The 18,899-nt window shown below is 47.7% G+C and overlaps 1 protein-coding gene across 2 annotated transcripts in view; it reads left to right on the top strand.

The window, feature by feature from the left end:
• The window catches only part of LIPC (lipase C, hepatic type), a 152,551-nt gene that overhangs the window by 12,093 nt on the left and 121,559 nt on the right, over positions 1-18,899 (top strand). Inside the window, exons 1-2 of one of the 2 annotated variants that reach the window (XM_059699932.1) lie at positions 14,098-14,116; positions 14,327-14,458. In XM_059699932.1, coding sequence (XP_059555915.1) covers positions 14,374-14,458 — 85 coding nt within the window. In that variant the 5' untranslated portion in view covers positions 14,098-14,116; positions 14,327-14,373. Of the gene's footprint in view, positions 1-14,097; positions 14,117-14,326; positions 14,459-18,899 lie in introns of those variants that run through there. The other variant, XM_059699924.1, reaches the window with a different exon arrangement.

Genomic DNA, 18,899 nt, shown 5'->3' with positions numbered 1-18,899 from the left:
AAAAAGGAATAATTTGGCCAAAGCAGAATGGTCCTCCTCATCTCCTTGACCTCTAAATGCCGGACTTCCCAGGGCTCAGCCCTTGGACACCTTCTCTTTTCCATCCGCTTTCACTGTTTGGAAGAGTTCACCTCTACACCCAGACCGCTCTCCTTGTGAGTTCCCAGGGAGAAAGCAGAGCAGACAGAGATTGTCCTGGGGTCAGGGGTGAGGAGGGTCTTGAGGGCAATTCCAGGGCTCTGAACTCAGTCAAAGCAGCAATGAAGACAAGAGGGGCCAGCAAAGAGAGTCCGAGAGACGTCTAAAGTGAGCTTAATTCCTAATTAATTAATTCCTAATTAATTTAATTCCATAAAATTAATTCCTACGTTAACCAAACATCCCAGGCTTTATCTGCTAGGGAGTACTTGTGAGGCCCCCAGAAATTCCCTAATTGCTGTGGCCCTCAGCTCACCTGCAGGCCCCTAGATCTCAGTTGCCCTTGTCCCCCTCCCCACCTCCCTCCCTGCCACCTCCAACATCTAAGGCAGTGGTTCTCAACTTTGGCTGCACATTAGAATCACCTGGGAATCTTTTTAAAATCCTGATTTCTGGGCCTCATCCTCCGGAAATTCTGTTTCTTTGTTATGGGGTGGGGCCACAACATTAGTAACAAAGAAACAGAATATCTGGAGGATGAGGCCCAGAAATCAGGATTTTAACAAGATTCCCAGGTGATTCTAATGTGCAGCCAAGGTTGAGAACCACTGGTATAGCGAGACCCAAGCTTGGCCAAACTTGGTGCCACAGAGAAAGGCATGGATTTGAGGACCAAAGATACGGGTGTGAGCCCAGCTCTGCCTTAGGCACATCTGAACCTCTAAGCCAGTGGTTCTCAACCTTCCTAATGCTGCGACCCTTTAATACAGTTCCTCATGTTGTGGTGACCCCCAACCGTAAAATTATTTTCGTTGCTACTTCATAACTGTAATTACGCTACTGTTATGAATCATAATGTAAATATCTGATATGCAGGATGTATTTTCATAGTTACAAATTGAAGATAATTAAAGCATAGTGATTAATCACAAAAACAATATGTAATTATATATGTGTTTTCCGATGGTCTTAGGTGACCCCTGTGAAAGGGTCGTTCGACCCCGAAAGTGGTCGCAACCCACAGGTTGAGAATCCCTGCGCTACACACATTAACAGCCTACCCTTTCCTTCCTTGTTTACACATTAACTGAAAAATGGACAAGGGAAGTTACTTTTTTATCAAGAGCTAAGACAAGCAGTTTTGCCCGAGCGAGATGATGCGATAGCAGAGCCTCTGGAGGCAGGGAGCCCTCTGTAAATCTGATTGTCTCCTCCTCCCAGCTGCAAGAGCCCAATGACACACCACCCGACCTCGGAGACCTAATCACTGCTGTTTCCTAAGGCAGCAAAGGGACATTCGCTCTCCCAAGAGTCCTCCGGTCGCCTGGCAGCCAGATTAGGCGCCGGGAGTGGAGCTAGGCAGAAACAAATGGCTCTCTCCAGGGCATCACTCCAGTGGCCATAAATTTAAAGGAAGCCCAGACAGGGCAGTGTTTTCGTCCTCCTCTGCCTGAGCTTGGCCTGGAGGTGAGTAAAGCTGGCTCCAGCAGAGCACACGCTGGCTCCTCCCCAGCAGAACACAAGCAGGCTGCTCCAGAACCCGTGGGGTTCACCTCAAGGCATGAGACCCGAACTTGGGGCTGACAGGGGAATCCATGCAGGCATCCTGACCCTGATCCGTGCAGGAATTCCTCTTTGCGGTTAAAGAGATCCCCCTTCCACCAGACCCAAAGGGGAAAAGCACACTTCCTGAAAGCAGGTGTGCACCACGCACCGTCGGCAGGGTAGCGCGGACCCTTCTCTCTGGTGCTCGGTGCACACGGCCCGCCAGGCACACACGGGCTCGCTGGCCCTTGAACACGGCCCCTGGGGTCTGGGGAGTGTCAGGCTGGGGAGAGGCTCACGACCAAGTTCCTGGTCCTGACTCTAGCGGTCACCTTGCCAGGCCGCCCCCTGTAAGGAGCCCCTCTGAGAGCCTTTCCCACCCACGATTTTCTCAGGCCGTGAACCTGAGAAAAGGAACCACCTTTTACATTCAGGATTAGCGGGCCCAAGGCGGATAGTGGGAATTACTCAGAAACACACAACACAACAACAAGAACAACAAAAAGAAAGCAAATATTTGGGTCAGGGGGTGCTTTATTTTTAAATGAAAAGGACTATGTCGCAATTTATACAGTTAATTTCAAAGTCAAGAACAAGAAACATAGATGCTATATATAGTTTGGGTTTTTTTTCCAAAAGCACTATTGTAGGGAAGGAAAACGTTTCCCTTTCTAGGTCCTTTAGCTGGCCTAATGATTAAATTGACATAAGACGGACTAACAGGAGAAAAACAAATTTAATTTCGTATGGACAGGAGCCCCACCACGAAGACCTGAGAGGCTCTCAGTCGGTCGGTCAGCGGAGGCTTCTGTGCCATCCTGAGTAAGAGGGGCAGGGTCGCCCTGACCAGTTTGGCTCAATGGATAGAGCGTCAGCCTGCAGACTCAAGGGTCCCAGGTTCGATTCCGGTCAAGGGCATGTACCTTGGTTGCGGGCACATCCCCAGTAGGGAGTGTGCAGGAGGCAGCTGATCGATGTTTCTTTCTCATCGATGTTTCTAACTCTCTATCCCTCTCCCTTTCTCTCTGTAAAAAAAAAAAAAAATCAATAAAATATATTTAAAAAAAAAAAAGAGGGGCAGGGTCTGCGACTTCCAAGGGGAGGACAACGAGTCCCAGGGAGATGGGAAGAGCAAATGTTTAGTAAGCAGATGCTTGCCATGCACGCAGATAAGTCCTTTAAAAAATCCTCACCGGAGGATAGGTTTTTATTTATTTTGGGGAGAGGAAGGGAAGGAAGAGAGAGAGAAACATCAGTCGGTCGCCTCCTGTGGGAGTCCCCGACCAGGGATCAAACTTGCTACCCAGGTATATGCCCTGACCAGAATCAAACCCGCAACCCTTTGAGGCCCGGGACCATTCCCCAACCAACTGGACCACCCAGCCAGGGCCAGATAAGTCCTTCGGATGTAAAAATGTGCCTCTGGTGACAGCTCTCCTTCTGGCCCAGGGTCCTTATCTAAATTCCTTTAGGCAGTGAAGGGGGAGGGGTAAAAGTCTCTTGGTACGTCTATCGGGCCTTGATTGTCTTCAGCTCCAAATAATCCACATGCCACAGCAGCACATTCGGGGCAGCCCGCCCTGAGCCCCATTGCCATAAAGAGTCCTCCTGCTCTGTATCACAGCCAGTGAGGTGGGAAGAGAAAAAGGAAGGGGAGGAACGTGTAAAGGTAGGAGAAGTAGAAAGCACAACAACAAAAAACCCGTAATCAAAAAAATTATAACAGCTGAGGTGATGTGCTAAGCACAACTCATGGATTTTCTCACTTATTCTTCCCCCAACCCCCTTTTTAGAGTGAGGAACCCGAGGCACAGAGATTTTAAATGGTTTGCCCACTAACAGGGCCACGCTGCAAATCCAGCTCCGTTATCACAAAGCCTCCACTCAGGAGACACAAAAAGAGGCAGCCCTTCCCCTGGGAGGAACCTGCCCTGTTACCTTCAGCATTCTGTAGCTGGTACTTTCCTCTATCATTTCTTAACAATAGGAATTAGCGGGGAAATTCTGTGCGTCATTGGAACACTAGCATTATGCCACCCAGCACAGCCTCCTGAGTTATCTGATTCTAGTGTCCATTGTCCTGGAGGCATTTTGTAGCTCTGTAGGTACCTTAGTTACGTTGCAGGTAACTAGTAGCAAGGTAACATGCAAATTCTGTCCTGAACTGCGAAGTTGGGTTGACTTCCCTCCCTCCCTGTGCAAGAAGGTATTTTTGTTTTCATCTGCACATTCATTTCAGCATTCCTTTATCGGTATACATTTGTGGCGGTTTCTGGCTTTTCCTTGGAACTGGCTATCATTCCATTACCAGCTTCTTTATTGAGTTAAATAAATAACCACATGTTTATTTTCATATCTACATGAGAGTTATGATTTGACCTTTTAAAGAATAATGATCTCTTAACAGAATTATCAAAGCATATCAAAATATCTCAGTGTTGCTTCCTGGAGGACCCTGGACATGTTCTAACCCAAATGGTTTCAAGAGTAACTGGGTGACTGATATGGTGTGTAAGTTAGGTCTTTCATAGCAAAGTCTCACCCTGACATTTTCCTGTCAAAGCTTCATGGGGAAAGGCTCCGTGCCCTCATCTGGGCTGGTCTTTGTTACTGTTGATGGGGGGAAATTAATCTGCATATAAACGAGATAAATCTATTCTGCCATAACATCTCCAGGATGCCTATCTGCTGCTATATCTCATGGGCTGTTCCGAGTTATCGCCATCAAATAGCTGAGAAAGGGCTTCAGAACGTTTGTTTTGAAAATAATAGTGGTAAACCCATGACCTATGTCATGATCTGCAGTGCAAGCGCACAACACAATTGCATTTTTTTAATGTTAGACACATGAAGACCTCGCAGCCAATTCGTACCTTCCTCGGCACGGCTACTTTTTATTGTGTGGGCTTTGGAGTTAGACACACATAATTCAAATCCCATCTCACCCCTTACTAGAGTATGGATTTGAGCAACTCAGTACCCTCCCTAAGCCTCAGTTTTCTTCTCTGTACATAGGGAATAATCACACCTGATTCACAGTATCACTGGCCCCGTATGGTCAGGACCTCTAGGCTGTTGATTCGCGTAGGGAAAGAATTCAAGAGCAAGTTTGAGTGAGTTCGAAAGCAAGTTTTATTTAGGTAGAGAAAGAAAGAGGCCAGGACATGGGTTCCTGGAGACATGATCAGGGGGCAAGCCCGGAACTGCCTGCCCCCACCTGCTGCTCCCCTAGTTGCAAGTCTCACAGGGGTCTGCTGTGCAAGAAGTGAAAGTACACGTCCGAGTGGACGCGGGTGAACTTGAGAGTGAGCTGTGACCAGATCAGTCAGTTCTTTGGATTTTATGTTTCCAAGGCTGGTTGTTCCTGAATTTTGTGGCACCAAAATCCTGTGTCCGCCTTCTGGTTGAGAGGGGGTCTTGTTTCTAACACGGTCCATCCCCCTCGGTCCCCTTCTACCTGTGGTGTCAGTTTTCATTATAATGAGAGTACAATGAGCTTGGGGGTCGTTTTCCCGTCAATCTTTCCTCCATCTTGGATCGACCTGGTTTTAGCCAGTTCTCATTGTTGCCTTCTGCAACCACCAAAAGAATTTCCTGCCATAAACGGTTTCCCTTTGAGCATGCGTGGAGGTGGGGGTTCGGGGGAGAGCACCTAGCGGCTTCGGGGCCTGTGATGTCCTTTCCTACTTCTCATTTCACTTGTGGAGAGCTTCCTGAACTGTTTTCTGTCCTGCCTCCACAGGATTGCTCCTGAGGTTTCAGTGAGATCACGGAGAGAGCGTGGCATCTTCGGAAGTTTGCCCCTGAACTGTAGGCCCCTGACTTCTAGGCCTGCCTAGGAATCAATGAGTAACCACGTCAGCAAGATATTCTGTCCGTGGAAAAATGATGAGTCAGCAGCAGCCCTTGAAGCAGGTCCCTGAGAACTATTCCTGATTTCCTGCACCCAAGGACTGCATTTGCTCACCCCAGAAAGCTTCCGTGAGATGAGTGATGAGACATGGTGTCAAGAGCAGCTGCTCTAGAGAGGCTTGGGCCCTTCCCATCCCAGCCATGCCCCGCCCTGCCTGATACCCAGGATGAAGGCTGGGCCTTGGGTATCTCATAGTCAGAAGCACTGGGACCCAGCAAGAGAGCTCACCTGCCCAAACTGTGCCTCTGGTTTGCTGCAATCAGCCCATTCAGTTTGTCTTGATTGGTCTCTCTGAGGACCCTAGCATGATCACCTCTCGACAAGCTAACCCACACCGCAAGCAGCTGGGTGATGTGAGCAAAGAATCTAGTCTATGCCCACCCTCTTTCTTATAGAAGAGAAAACTCTTTAAAAACTTTAAGGATCTAGCAATGTTCGATCTGGCTGTTCAAAACCAACTTAAATCTTTATTTCCTTTTTGCTTCCAACCATAATGCACAGAAAAAAAGTCTTCCATTCTACGGGGACTACTAAAGTCATAAAATGCATTATTGGCTCCAGAGTATCTAGTCACAAAAAAAGAACGCTCTAGTTTCTGTGGGGGGTTTTGTTGGTGGTGGTGGTGGTTGGTTGGTTTGGTGCTTTTAATTGTTGCACAAACCAGCAGCTGAAATTCGAATGGGAAATGTAAATGGGCCAGGACAGAGCAGAAAACATAAAAGTAAGTGTAGGAAGAGATCTCAGCTCTTTGCTCCATAGGTACTCAGCTCTTTACTTTAAACTTGGGGGACGAGAGAACAATACTGCTTACAGGGACCTCAAAGTCCTTCTATCCAGTCTACGTGGATTAAACATGTGACCTTGGGCAGAGACTCTCCAAGCCTCAGTTTTCTCACCTGTAAAATGGAAGAAATAATTCCTAATTTGTTCGTTACAAAAACCAAATGAACTTTGATTGTGCCAGGAGTTGTATAAGCCCTTTCCTTCTACAGAAAAGAAAACTGACGCAGGGAGAGGTTACACAATTCACCCAAGTTCACACAGTGAGTCAGAGGCGAGCTGATAAGGACAACCTGCAAAGGTTAACTGATGCGGCATGATGATCTTGAAATGCTTAAATGCTTGAACTACTTCATTCTTTCAGTCTAAAACATCATCGTCAACCTTGTTTTCCCCTTTCATTTGTGTACTGTTCTTTAAAAAAATTGATAAGAAAAAGGTTAAACTCCAGGCCAACCCCTTTCCGAATGAGGGCATGGTAGAAGCCAACTCAAACTGAGGAAGACTCCCGACTTGTTTTGCCATATCCACACATGGTGCAAGAATGTCCACACAGATCGATTGGCCTCGCAATAGAAACTTGGTCATTTTCCTAGTGGCAGTGTTGCCCCAAGCAGGAATAAGAAAGAGTCGTCATTGTCTAGTGACAATGATCCTGAAAACTTGACAAATTTTATCTTTCAAGAGGAAGAGGGTGCAGTCCCGGGAAAGCAGATGAAGGGTGTGTGGTTAGGGAAACTGACCCTGGGCTCACTCAGATGGCCCTGATTTCCCTCCTCTCAGCCTTTTACTAGTAAGATATGGGTTTTGTCTCAGTTTTTCATCTCTGAAGTCTCAGCTGTAAAATTGGGGAAATGATAATACCCATCCAAAAGTTATTGTTTTGATTATTCTTTTCTTAGAACCCCACATGGGGCTGCCCTTCTCAGGTATCCCCAGTTTCTGAAGACGAACACAAACAAATCTGGTCCTGAATATAAAACCCTGTCTCTCTCATCAGTGACCTTCACCTTGATCACCTGGCTTCTCCCTTCTGGGACTTGCTCTCGATACCTCTGTAAAATATTGATTGCTCTTCTCCTGATTAACTTTCTTATCACCATTACACTAAAAGGAAAGGCTACATTCAGGTCATCAAATGCCAGTCTCTGAAAATCTCTATTTCTTTAAGAAGCTCTTCAAATTAAGAAAGAACAAAAATGGGACAGTTTTTAAGGCTCTAACTATAATACCATCATTATTTTAGACTGAGGAGTGCAGACGAGAGAAACCACTGGGCTGTACTACCACGGGCAGCGCTGAGAACGCTACTACATGCTCCAGCCGCCCTGGGACTCAGGCCTGCCTCCTTTCCAGCTCATGAAAAATGAAAGGTCCTCCATAAACCACTGGGACTTCTTGCGTGTGGAAATGACTAAAGAGCTCACTAATGGATTCAAAGGCTGTTCCAAAGAATTGATGGAATCAGGTCTTGAAGGCCTGGGGGCCACGCTATTCCTCTATGGCAGAACCTTCACACCCTTTTAATGGAGAGCCTGTATCAGTTTTTTAAAAAATATTTTGAGTGCCCCTTCCCAAATATATGGATGTTTATTTGCTTATAAACTATACTAGAGGCCCTGTGCATGAATTCATGCTTGGGTGGGGTCCCTCGGACTGGCTGGTGATCGGAGCCAGCTAACCCAGTCCCAGTTGGGGCCAATCAGGGCCAGCCAGGGGGAGGGGCTGGGGGAGGTTGGCTGTGGGAACACACTGACCACCAGGGGGCAGCTCCTGCATTGAGCGTCTTCCCCCCCGTAGTCAGTGTGCGTCATAGCTACCAGTCAGTTGTTTCGTTGTCCAGTCATCCAGTCGTAAGGGTCACTTAAGCTTTTATATATACAGATAGCACTCAGATATTACATAGTACGATATATAAGTTATATAGTGCAAATATATTATAAATACACAAACAAAATTTTCCAAGGTGATGTCTTAGTCTGTTTGTGCTGTTATACTAGAACTAGAGGCCCATTGCATGAAGAGATTCGTGCAATAGGCCTTCCATTCCCCTGGCTGCTGGCACTGGTTTTCCTCCGGCACCCAGGACCCAGGCCTTCACTCCGGCCGGAGCCTTCAGTCTTTGCTCCACTGCTTCACGCCTACGTATGCAAATTAACCGCCATCTTTGTGGAGTTAATTTGCATACTCTCCTAATTGGCTGGTGAGTGTAGCAGAGGAACTGTTAATTTACATGTTTGTCTATTATTAGGTAAGACTAGAGGCCCGGTGCACAAAAATTTGTGCACTCAGGGGGGAGGGGGGGTCCCTCAGCCCGGCCTGTGCCCTCTTGCAGTCTGGGACCCCTCGGGAGATAACGACCTGCTGGCTTAGGCCTGCTCTCTGGTGGCAGAGGGCAGGCCCAATCCCTAGGTGCAGCCCCTGGTCGGGCTCAGAGCAGGGCCGATTGGGGAGTTGGGGCGCCGCCTCTGTCATGCACAGAGCAGGGCGGATTGGGAGGTTGCGATGCCACCCTCAGTCATGCTCAGGGTAGGGCCGATTGGGGGGTTGGGGCACTACCCCCTGTCACACTCAAGGCAGGGTCAATGGGGAGGTTGTGGCACCACCCCCTGTCACGCACAGAGCAGGGCCAATCAGAGGGTTGGGGTGCCGCCCTCTATCACCCACAGAGCAGGGCCGATCAGGGGGTTGGGGCGCCGTCACTCTCACACTCAGGGCAGGGCCAATGGGAAGGTTATGGCTCTACCCCGTCACACACAGAGCAGGGCCCGTGGGGGGGGGTGGGTTGGGGTGCCTCACCCTGTCACACACAGAGCCGCAGGGCGATCAGGGGGGAGGGGGGGTCCCTCAGCCCGGCCTGTGCCCTCTTGCAGTCTGGGACCCCTCGGGTTTGGGCACTGCCCCCTGTCACACTGATCCCGGTGCCGGGAGGCCTCACGGCTCCGCTGATCCCGGTGCTGGGAGGCATATTACCTTTTTACTATATAGGATAGAGGCCTGGTGCACGGGAGGGGGCCAGCTGGTTTGCCCTGAAGGGTGTCCTGGATCAGGGTGGGGGTCCCCACTGGGGTGCCTGGCCAGCCTGGGTGAGGGGATGATGGCTGTTTGCAGCTGGTCACACACCCTTCAGGGTGGGGGTCCCCACTGGGGTGCCTGGCCAGTCTGGGTGAGGGGCTGAGGACTGTTTTCAGGCTGGGACTGAAGCTCCCAACTGCTCCTTTTTTTCTTTTTCTTTTTTTATTCTGGGCCAGCTTTAGCTCTGGCTCCAGCTCTGAGGCCTCTGCTGCTGAAAGCAGGTATCTGGTTTGTTTGGGTTCCACATTCGAAACACTGTATCAACTCTAGCTCTGAGATCCCGGCTGGCTGAAAGCAGGTTTCTGGGGTTTTGTTTAGCTTCTATATTTGTAACAATGTTTCAAACTGCCAGCTCAGAGGCCGTCAAGGCAGGCGGGGAACATTGGTTTCCTCCGTCAATGAAGCAAGCAAGCCTCATGTTAGCTTCAAGCTGCCTGGCTGCTGGCCACCATCTTGGCTGGCAGTTAATTTGCATACCTCACTGATTAGCCAATAGGAAGGGTAGCGGATGTATGCTAATTACCATGTTTCTCTTTTATTAGATAGGATACCATAGACTGTGTAGCTTACAAACAACAGAAATGTATTGCTCACAGTTCTGCAGGCTGGGAAGTCCAAGATCAAGGCACCAGCCAATTTGATGTCTGATGAAGGCCTCATAAATGATCATGTTCTCATTGTAACCTCCATGGAGGACAGAGCAAGGGATCTCTCTGGGGTCCCTTTTCTAAGGGCACTAATACCATTCATGAGGGCTTTGCCCTCATGACCTTCTTACCTCCCAAAGTCCCCACTTCCAAATACCATCACCTTGGGGGTGAAACACACGAATTTTGGAGGAGACACTAAATGGCTCTAACATATAATATAAGGAAAATCTGAAAGATCTATTATTTTCTTCTTGTAGCCCAGTAGACCTCTCAAGCACCACTCTGAGGCAATGGTTCTCAAACTTTAGGGAACTAAGAACAATTTGGAGGACTTGTTTACAATGAAGGTTCTCCAGGCCCCACCCTTAGAAGTTTTGATTCAGTTGTTCTTGGAATAGGCCCATAACTCCCCCTTTTCCTGAACTATTAGCTGACTCTGACTCCAAAGTGCAATTAGATTTTTGAATGACTGGTCCAGATCCTTCTGTTTTCCTAACCTTTTCATTTTCTGCTAGAATTTGAACTGTGGTCCTGTTATCTACCTCCTGGACACCCTCTTGGTCCCAAGAGTGAATTAAAAACAATAAAAATAATAATTATAGCTGACATTTTTTATTTTCTTCTTGCCAGAATTGCTACGGGCTTTACCTCTTTAAGTTACCACCTTTACTCCGATCAGGTAGGTATTATTAGTCCCGTTATACAGATAGAGAAAAGTGAAGTTCAGAGCATGAATGTCTTGCCCTAGGGCAGTGGTTGGCAAACTGCGGCTCGCAAGCCACATGTGGTTCTTTGGCCCCTTGAGTGTGGCTCTTCCACAAAATACCACGTGCGGGCACACATGTACAGTGCGATTGAAACTTCGTGGCCCATGCGCAGAAGTCAGTATTTTGTGGAAGAGCCACACTCAAGGGGCCAAAGAGCCACATGTGGCTTGCGAGCCACAGTTTGCCGACCACTGCCCTAGGTCACCCAGTTAGTAAGTGATAGGTCAGGGATTTGAACCTAGATCTGTCTGATTTCAAAATCTGGACTCTTGACTCCTAAGCGTATTTACTCTAAAATAAGGCACTATAATTTATTGAACTTCTATTGTGAACCAAGCATTTGGCTGGACACATCACATACAAATCTCGAGTTCTCAGGACATACTTGTGCTTATAGAGGTGTGAATCTCAGTCCATGAATTCTGCTGTGCAAGAAATGTCTTTATTTTCTTTAACCCATCTGAATTATGAGTCCAAACTTATTTTTCAGACCTTCCTGGATCCCTTCTCCCCACCCCCACCCAGCTATGCTGTAGTTCTGGATCAGACACACTATCCAGGCCTGGTTGGGAGTGAGCACCTCATCTTTTGTCATCAGTCCACACTGGTGGCCACTGAGGGGCCGGTCCTGCCCATTTACATGACCTGTTGGCACCGGAGGTTCACTATTGCTCCCACCCCATGCCAAGCACAGGGACATCTTTTGCCAGGCTGCCAGCGCACACACAGCCATTTCCTCCCTGGGTTCTTACCACCTCTAGCAGAGTCCCTAGGAAGCAAGGACTGTCCCTCTGCCCTCATGGACAATTTCTCTCTCCCCCTCGCACTTGCAAAGTCCAAGATACTCTCTTTCTAGTGATGGGAAGGTAGGTGGGAGTGTTCCTTATTCCTTCACATTTCTTTAACACATGTTAGCCACTTGCTTGCCTTTGTTGGTTCAATTCCCTTGCCCTAGGTTCTAAGTTTTGGGAAGACAAAATATGTGTAGACTTCTCTCTACTTTGCCCTTCTTAAGGGGGAGGGAGAGCAAGGGGGAGATGGGAGAAAAATAATATTAAGTTGATATCTCAAAATATTGTTTCCAGCTCGTGTTATCCCATTTTACAGGTGAGGGGACGGACCTCATTGAGGTTACATAGCATTTTGCACAGCTAGTAGACAGTAGACCAGTGGTTCTCAACCTTCTGGTCCTTTAAATACAGTTCCTCATGTTGTGACCCAACCATAAAATTATTTTCGTTGCTACTTCATAACTGTAATGTTGCTACTGTTATGAATCGTAATGTAAATATCTGATATGCAGGATGGTTGTTAGGCGACCCCTGTGAAAGGGTCATTCGACAGCCAAAGGGGTCGCGACCCACAGGTTGAGAACCGCTGCAGTAGACCCAGGATCTTTGGAGGTACTTGGTTGCACTGCGTCTTAGTAGGTTCATCTGCAGAGCAGGGTGGGGGGTCCTGGCAGTACCCAGAGGACATGAGATGGTGGTGGGCCAGGGAAGAAGAAGCCAACGTGCCTAGTCAGCTGGTTTTAGGTTCCAACGTTCTGGGAAATAGACGTAAAATGGAACCTTCAGATCGTGCTTAAGGGGGCAGAGTAGGGCAGGGCAAGCTAGGGAGCCAGGGCAGAAACCTGAGTGGGTGATCCCCATGCTGCAGCCTCTGGAAGGAGGTGCAGCCATAGGACAGCACTGTGATAGGCTCTGGCCTTGGGCCGATCTGTCCAAACCTGCTGGTGGCTTCAGACATCCTGTCTGTCAGCTTTGGGTGGGCAATGATCACCAAGTTATCTAACTGTCTACCCATGTGGGTGTCTCAGAGACACGTCAAACTCCACAAGGTCAAAACTGAATTCCTAGTCTTCCCCCAAAACCTGCTCCATTCACAGCCTTCCCCATCTCAGCTGATACCAACCCCATTGTCCCATTGCTCAAGCCCGATTCCTTGAAGTCATCCTCAACTTTTCTCATTCTCTCACATCCCACATCCCAGTGGCCAGGAAACCCTTCTGCATTTACCTTCAACACATGTCCAGCATCCACCCACCACTCCCCCATTCCACTGCTACCGTGCTGAGTCAAGCCACCATCATCTCTTGCTGGACCACGGCAATAGCCGCCTAACAGATCTGCCCACTTGCTCCCTTGCTAATAATCTGTTTCTAGCCTTGCAAACCAGAATGACCTTTTAAAAATATAATACAAATCATGCCAGGCTTCTCCTCAGAATGGTTGCCCATGTTTCATAGAGGAAAAGCCAAAGTCCTTTTAATGACATTTCCTTAACCACTAGTCTCCTTGCTATTCCTGGGACATACCAAGCATGTTCCTACCTCAGGGCCTTTGCCCTGAATGTACTGACTGTCCTGGCTGCCTCGGCTCTCCTCTTCTGCAGAGGTAGCTCACTGAAACTTTTTCTTAAAGTTCAACTTGCAAACAAGGCTCACCCTGACCATTCTATTTAAAATCACTACCTTCTCCCACCCCCTTAACTCTGCTATACTTTTTCTTTTTCCATAGTTCTTATTGCATTCTACATAAACATCTTATTTATTGTGTCTGTTGTGTATTGTTTGACTTCTTACAACCCCAAGTGTGTATCAGCTTCACAAGGATTGGAATCATGGTCTGTTTTGTTGGCTTGAATATCCCAAATGTCAGAATAGTGCCTGGTATACAGGAGGTATGCAAAAAAAAAAAAAAAGTTGAACAAATGAATAAAGTTAAAATAAAACTAGAGAGTCAAGGAATATTATACGAGTCATACACAGTATCATTTTCCCAGCCTGATTTTACCTAGTGGCCTCACTTCTTAGTCCTCTACACCGCTGGCGCATTAATTAACACAGAGGAATGAAGATTGTGTTTCTTCAAGGTCATCTCTCCATGGGGTCCCAGCAAAGACCTCCAGGAAGGCCTCTTTGCTTCTTTATACACTGAGGTTAGAGGTTTCCTGTCCCTTTCCGTTTTAGAAACATTGCCCCACAGCTCTGGCCACAGGCACCAGCGAGTTTGCTCAACTCAACCAAACACAGATCCTCTGGGAGCTCTCTGCATAGCAGAGCCCTTTGCTTTTCCTTCGGGCTTAACCTGCAGTTTAAAACATCACTGCCATGAGCCTGCAACTCCTTTGCAGTCCTGTCGGGGAACTTGGGCAAGCGTCACCCGCCCTGACCTCTGAGAGGGTTTCCCCACACACACATTAACCTTACATTGATTAGTTTGGAACTGTGGCCTTGGCCTAAGGAGGTAAGAGTGCGTGGCAAGATGTTTTATTTTCAACATGTATCAGGATAAAAAACACTTTTGTAAATCAACCTTTTTTTTGTATTAAATATACTTAGATTTGGGGTTGGGGGTAGCAAGGAATGTCTGAACACTAGATAATGTGTCTAAAGGTTAATTATTAACGGGCAGCCTTTCCTAACAAAGTATCAATAGTCAATCTGGTCTCTTCAGCTTCAGAAATTAGCACGAAGACCTCGACCCCGGGCGATTCAGGAGAAATGGGAAGTCCCCTGTGTGTCTCCATTTTCTTGCTTTTGAGCATCTTTATCCAATCAAGTGCCCATGGACAAAGCCTTGGACTAGGTAAGAGCCTGCCTTTTCTCCGGAGATGGGCATGGATTTATTTTTTTAAATGTATGTCACAAAGTGTCCCCGTGTTCTTTACTGTGTGGCTCAGAGCTGGCTGCAAAGCGTACCCGGCGGTTCTGTTAGTAGCATGACTGACAGGTCACAGGGACATGTCGTTTCCTTGTAACAACAGGCATTTTAGGAAACCACTGGGAGTAGACGTCTTGTAAAAGCACTTGCAGCTGGCAGTGAAGTCTCTTGCTCATCTGGTTCAGAAAGGGTCATCCCTCGCGGAGAACAATCGGAAAGAATTCCCGATCTTTCTGAGCGTTCATTCGGCATCTGATTTGCAATTGGTAAGCACAGCTTGCAGGGAAATGCTCCGTCTTGCTGAGGTTGTCCCAGCACGAGCTCTCTGGGACAAGAAGGGAATGTGTAGAGTCCTGCTTCCGGTCAGGTCTAACGCACAGATACCATTGCACATTCTCTAGACTTCATTGTTCCTGCCCAAGTTTTACTCTGAGTCTGGGGAATCCACCAGCAATCATGCCTGTCTGGTCTGTGAATTCACAAACTAGACTGATGGCCAAAGGGATCCAAATGCTTGATCAGGTAGGTGGGTTCCAGGTTCCTGACTGAACAAACAGTGCACAGGATCAATAAACGATAGATACGAAATAAATCGAACAATGTGGCCAGATAAGCCTGGCCTGAGGAACTTTGTTTCTGTGCTGGTTACTGGTGAGAGACTGGTAATGCTAAGGTAGAGGCTTAGATTTTTTCTTTCCTCAAAGACTATGCTTGAAGGAGGCTCCAAAAAAAAACACCGAGAATCAGGAATTTACTAACCAGAATGTACCTGAAAATTCCAGAACCCTTATTTCTCCTTTAAGAAATAGGGCTGTTCGTTGTATTTAATTATGATTCTGAACCCTAGGTCAGTTGATAACTTAATATTAATATTACTTATTACTGTCCACTGAGCATTTCGTGTGCCAGCCACTAATGCTAATTATTTTGCATACACATCCAATTTACAAAGCCATGTTCTAAAATGATAGTAATGCTGGCCAAATTGCTGGTGATCTTTATTCCCTGGGTTTGCAGGGTTTTGCTGAAGGGGCTGTCCTGAACTTTGGTTTGGAATGTTGTTTTGTTTGTTTGCTGTTTATTAAAGTACTAGAAGCCCCATGCACGAATTCGCGCACTGATGGGGTCCAGCCAGCCCTCCCTGATGGAGGCCCCTGATTGGGGGGAGGGCCGCTGGGGGGCAGGGCCAGCTGGGGCGAGGGGCCGTGGTTGTTCAGGTCATTCTGCCATTCAGTTGCTGGGCCTTTATTATATAGGATGACACCCACATATAGGAAAGTGCCTATGTCATAAAGTGCTTAATACATTTTCGCAATCCAAATCCGCATCCCAGAAGCCTCTCCTGTGCAGCCCTGGAGCCTTCGCATAGATTATTTTGCCTTTTGTGGAACTTTTTGTTGGTGGGCGCATACGGTATGTGCTCTTTTGTTTCTTGCCTCTTTCACCAACATTATGTTGGTGACCTTCGTCCCTGCAGCTGTGCGTGTGTGCTGGTGACTCGTTCCTCTGGCGCTGTTGCATTCCATGGTGTGAAGCGCCACTCTTCATCTGTCTATTCTGCTGTCGATTGGCCCAGACTGATTTTCAGAGGAGACATGGGAGCTGGAAGCCATCAGTGTCCGAGGTGGAGGGGGAAGGGCAGGTCTGCCTCCCCGGGCTGCAGGGTTCTGTCCACACGTCACTCTCGACAAAGCCCAAGCTGGTCAGCTGCTGTTTTCCTGGGACCTGGTTTGTCTAAAAGCTGAGGGAGCCCGGCCAGTGTGTCTCAGTGGTTGAGCATTGACCTATGAACCAGGAGGTCACAGTTCAATTCCCAGCCAGGGCACATGCCCGGGTTGCGACCTCGAGCCCCAGTGTGGGGCATGCAGGAGGCAGCCCACCAATGATTCTCTCTCATCATTGATGTTTCTATCTTGCTCCCTCCCTCTTCTTCTCTGTAATGAATAAAAATATTTTTTTTTAATTAAAATAAAAGTGGAGGGCAGTGGCCACAGTTAGCAGGAGGGGTCCTCAGGAAAAAGGACTGGAGTCAGGAGGCCTCTTGTTCCCTTGAGAGCAGACTCTCTTGGCAGAATTCTGTCTGCGAGGAGAGAGCCAGATCTGCGTGCACGAGGTGGGTGTGTACCTTCTTGGGTACTGCTGGGGAGCAAGCATCCCTTGTCAATGAGGATCTATTATGGTGGCAACGCCACCCCCAGGGGACACTGGGCAATGTCCAGAGACATTTTTGGTTGTCACAGCTGGGGAGAGAGTGCTATCGTCACGTAGAGATGAGAGGCCAGGGATGCTGCCAAACATCCTGCCATGTACACCACAGCCCCACAACGACAAATTATCCAGGTAAATGTCTTTGGTGCCAAGGTGGCGAAACCCTGGTCCACACCAAGCTTCAACTGTCACTAGTCATGGGCCAGAAAGAACTCCCTGGAGGACCTTATAACCCCACCCCTCCATTTATTATTAATGACGTTACTAATGGACCTACTAATGCAGCCAGAGCTGCACAAATGTCTACCCCACCCCCATCGCGCGGTCACCTAAGCCAGCAGTGGAGCAGCGTGGTCCATGGCCGTGGGGCAGAGCAGGGAGAGGCATCTAGAGGTTAATCTGTCTGATCTGGGCTGCAGACCTCTCTCTCTATTGTGACTGCCAGGGTCCCTAGGAAACCATTCTGCTCAATCCCTCTCCCCGGAGGCAGGTTCGGACAGTCTTTCCTGCCTGCCAGCACTAAGGGCCACAGGATGTGGGGAACCTCCTGGAGCCCCCAGGACACAGAGCTACCAGGACCCTCATCCTCAGGCCCAGGCCCAGCCCATTGGTGTTGCCATCACTGCCTGAAATGGAAGCTGCTCCTACGTCCCCACAGCCCCCACCTTCCAGCTACTCACCCCCACTGCCCGCAGGTGTCTGCCCCTCCCTCCAATTCCAGCAGCAGCTTCAAATCCTAGAAGCAGCTGAAGCCCATTTACTCAGTCGCCCATTTGATTAACAGGCATGCGCAAGCATCTGCCACATGCAAGGCTGGGCAGTGTGGATCGGTTCTCAGACTTTCTGGTCTCTGGGCACCATTACATCCGTAAGAACTATTTAGAACTCCAGAGAGCTTCTTTATTTGGACTAGGCCAGTGATGGCGAACCTTTTGAGCTCGGCGTGTCAGCATTTTGAAAAACCCTAACTTAACTCTGGTGCTGTGTCACATATAGAAACTTTTTGCTATTTGCAACCATAGTAAAACAAAGACTTATATTTTTGATATTTATTTTATATGTTTAAATGCCATTTAACAAAGAAAAATCAACCAAAAAAATGAGTTCCCGTGTCACCTCTGACACGCGTGTCATAGGTTCACCATCACTGGACTAGGCTATCAATATTCACCATAAGAGAGACTAAAACGGAGACATTTTTACATTTTAATGCTTTTAAAAATAACAAATTAATCACATTAACCTGTATAACATGATGTTATGAAAAATAACTTGTATTTTCTGGACAATAACAAAGTAAATCAAAAGAATGATACTTTTTACCAAGAAATTTCTTGAATGTCTGGCTTAATGGAAGACAGCTAAATTCTCCCATCCGTTTCTGTATCCAATCTGTTGTGACATGTTGCTTTGACGTGCATGAGTGAAATCAGCCCCATAGGTAGGAAAAGGGAGGACATCCTCAGAGACGGTGCTGGGGTCTCGCCCACACTCAGAACCTCTGTGTTCACGCAGAGGAGGCCCATCAGTGAGTGCACAGCCGCCCCTGCCCACCAGGGCTCAGTGTCCAATTGGGGGGTGAAGATGGGAGCCATCTGCCCCGAAAACCGGCAACAAGGGGACCACCATGCATAAAGAATGTACATGCAATCATAGAACTTACTAAAGTTGATCTTCCTTTCATGATCACAGTTCTAACTGATGTCAGGGATAGGAAGAAAGCTGCTCCCCTCCAAAATAGTTGTTTTGGGCAACATTATAAACAACTGCTCCGGTTACTGTTGAGTTTTATTAATCTATATGTAAACTTCAAATGAGCACATTTTCTTACCCTTTAATAAATATGATGTTCTCCGTCACCATTAATATAGAGAACTCCCAGGTAAGCAGTTGACCTCTGACACAGATTTGGTGACGTGTGCTCATTGCAAGAGGCTGGGTGGAGTGGCTCAGAGTCCTCCCAGCTCACCCAGGTCATCTCCTGCCTCCACTCTCTGGTCCTGACTGCGTGTTCCTGCGTTTAAACAAAGTGGAAAATGATAGCACAGTGATTGTAAAGGCAAAGAAACAGAATCTAGAACTTCAATTCTGTTATCCTATGTGACACTTAGAGTCTGTGTGTTTAACATTTAAAACAGTAAAACAGATTTTACAGCAA

Source organism: Myotis daubentonii, chromosome 1 (assembly GCF_963259705.1).
Source record: "Myotis daubentonii chromosome 1, mMyoDau2.1, whole genome shotgun sequence".
NCBI classification, from domain to species: domain Eukaryota; kingdom Metazoa; phylum Chordata; class Mammalia; order Chiroptera; family Vespertilionidae; genus Myotis; species Myotis daubentonii.
Note: the sequence above shows the minus strand (reverse complement) of the source record. Positions and strands in the feature narration are given on the sequence as shown.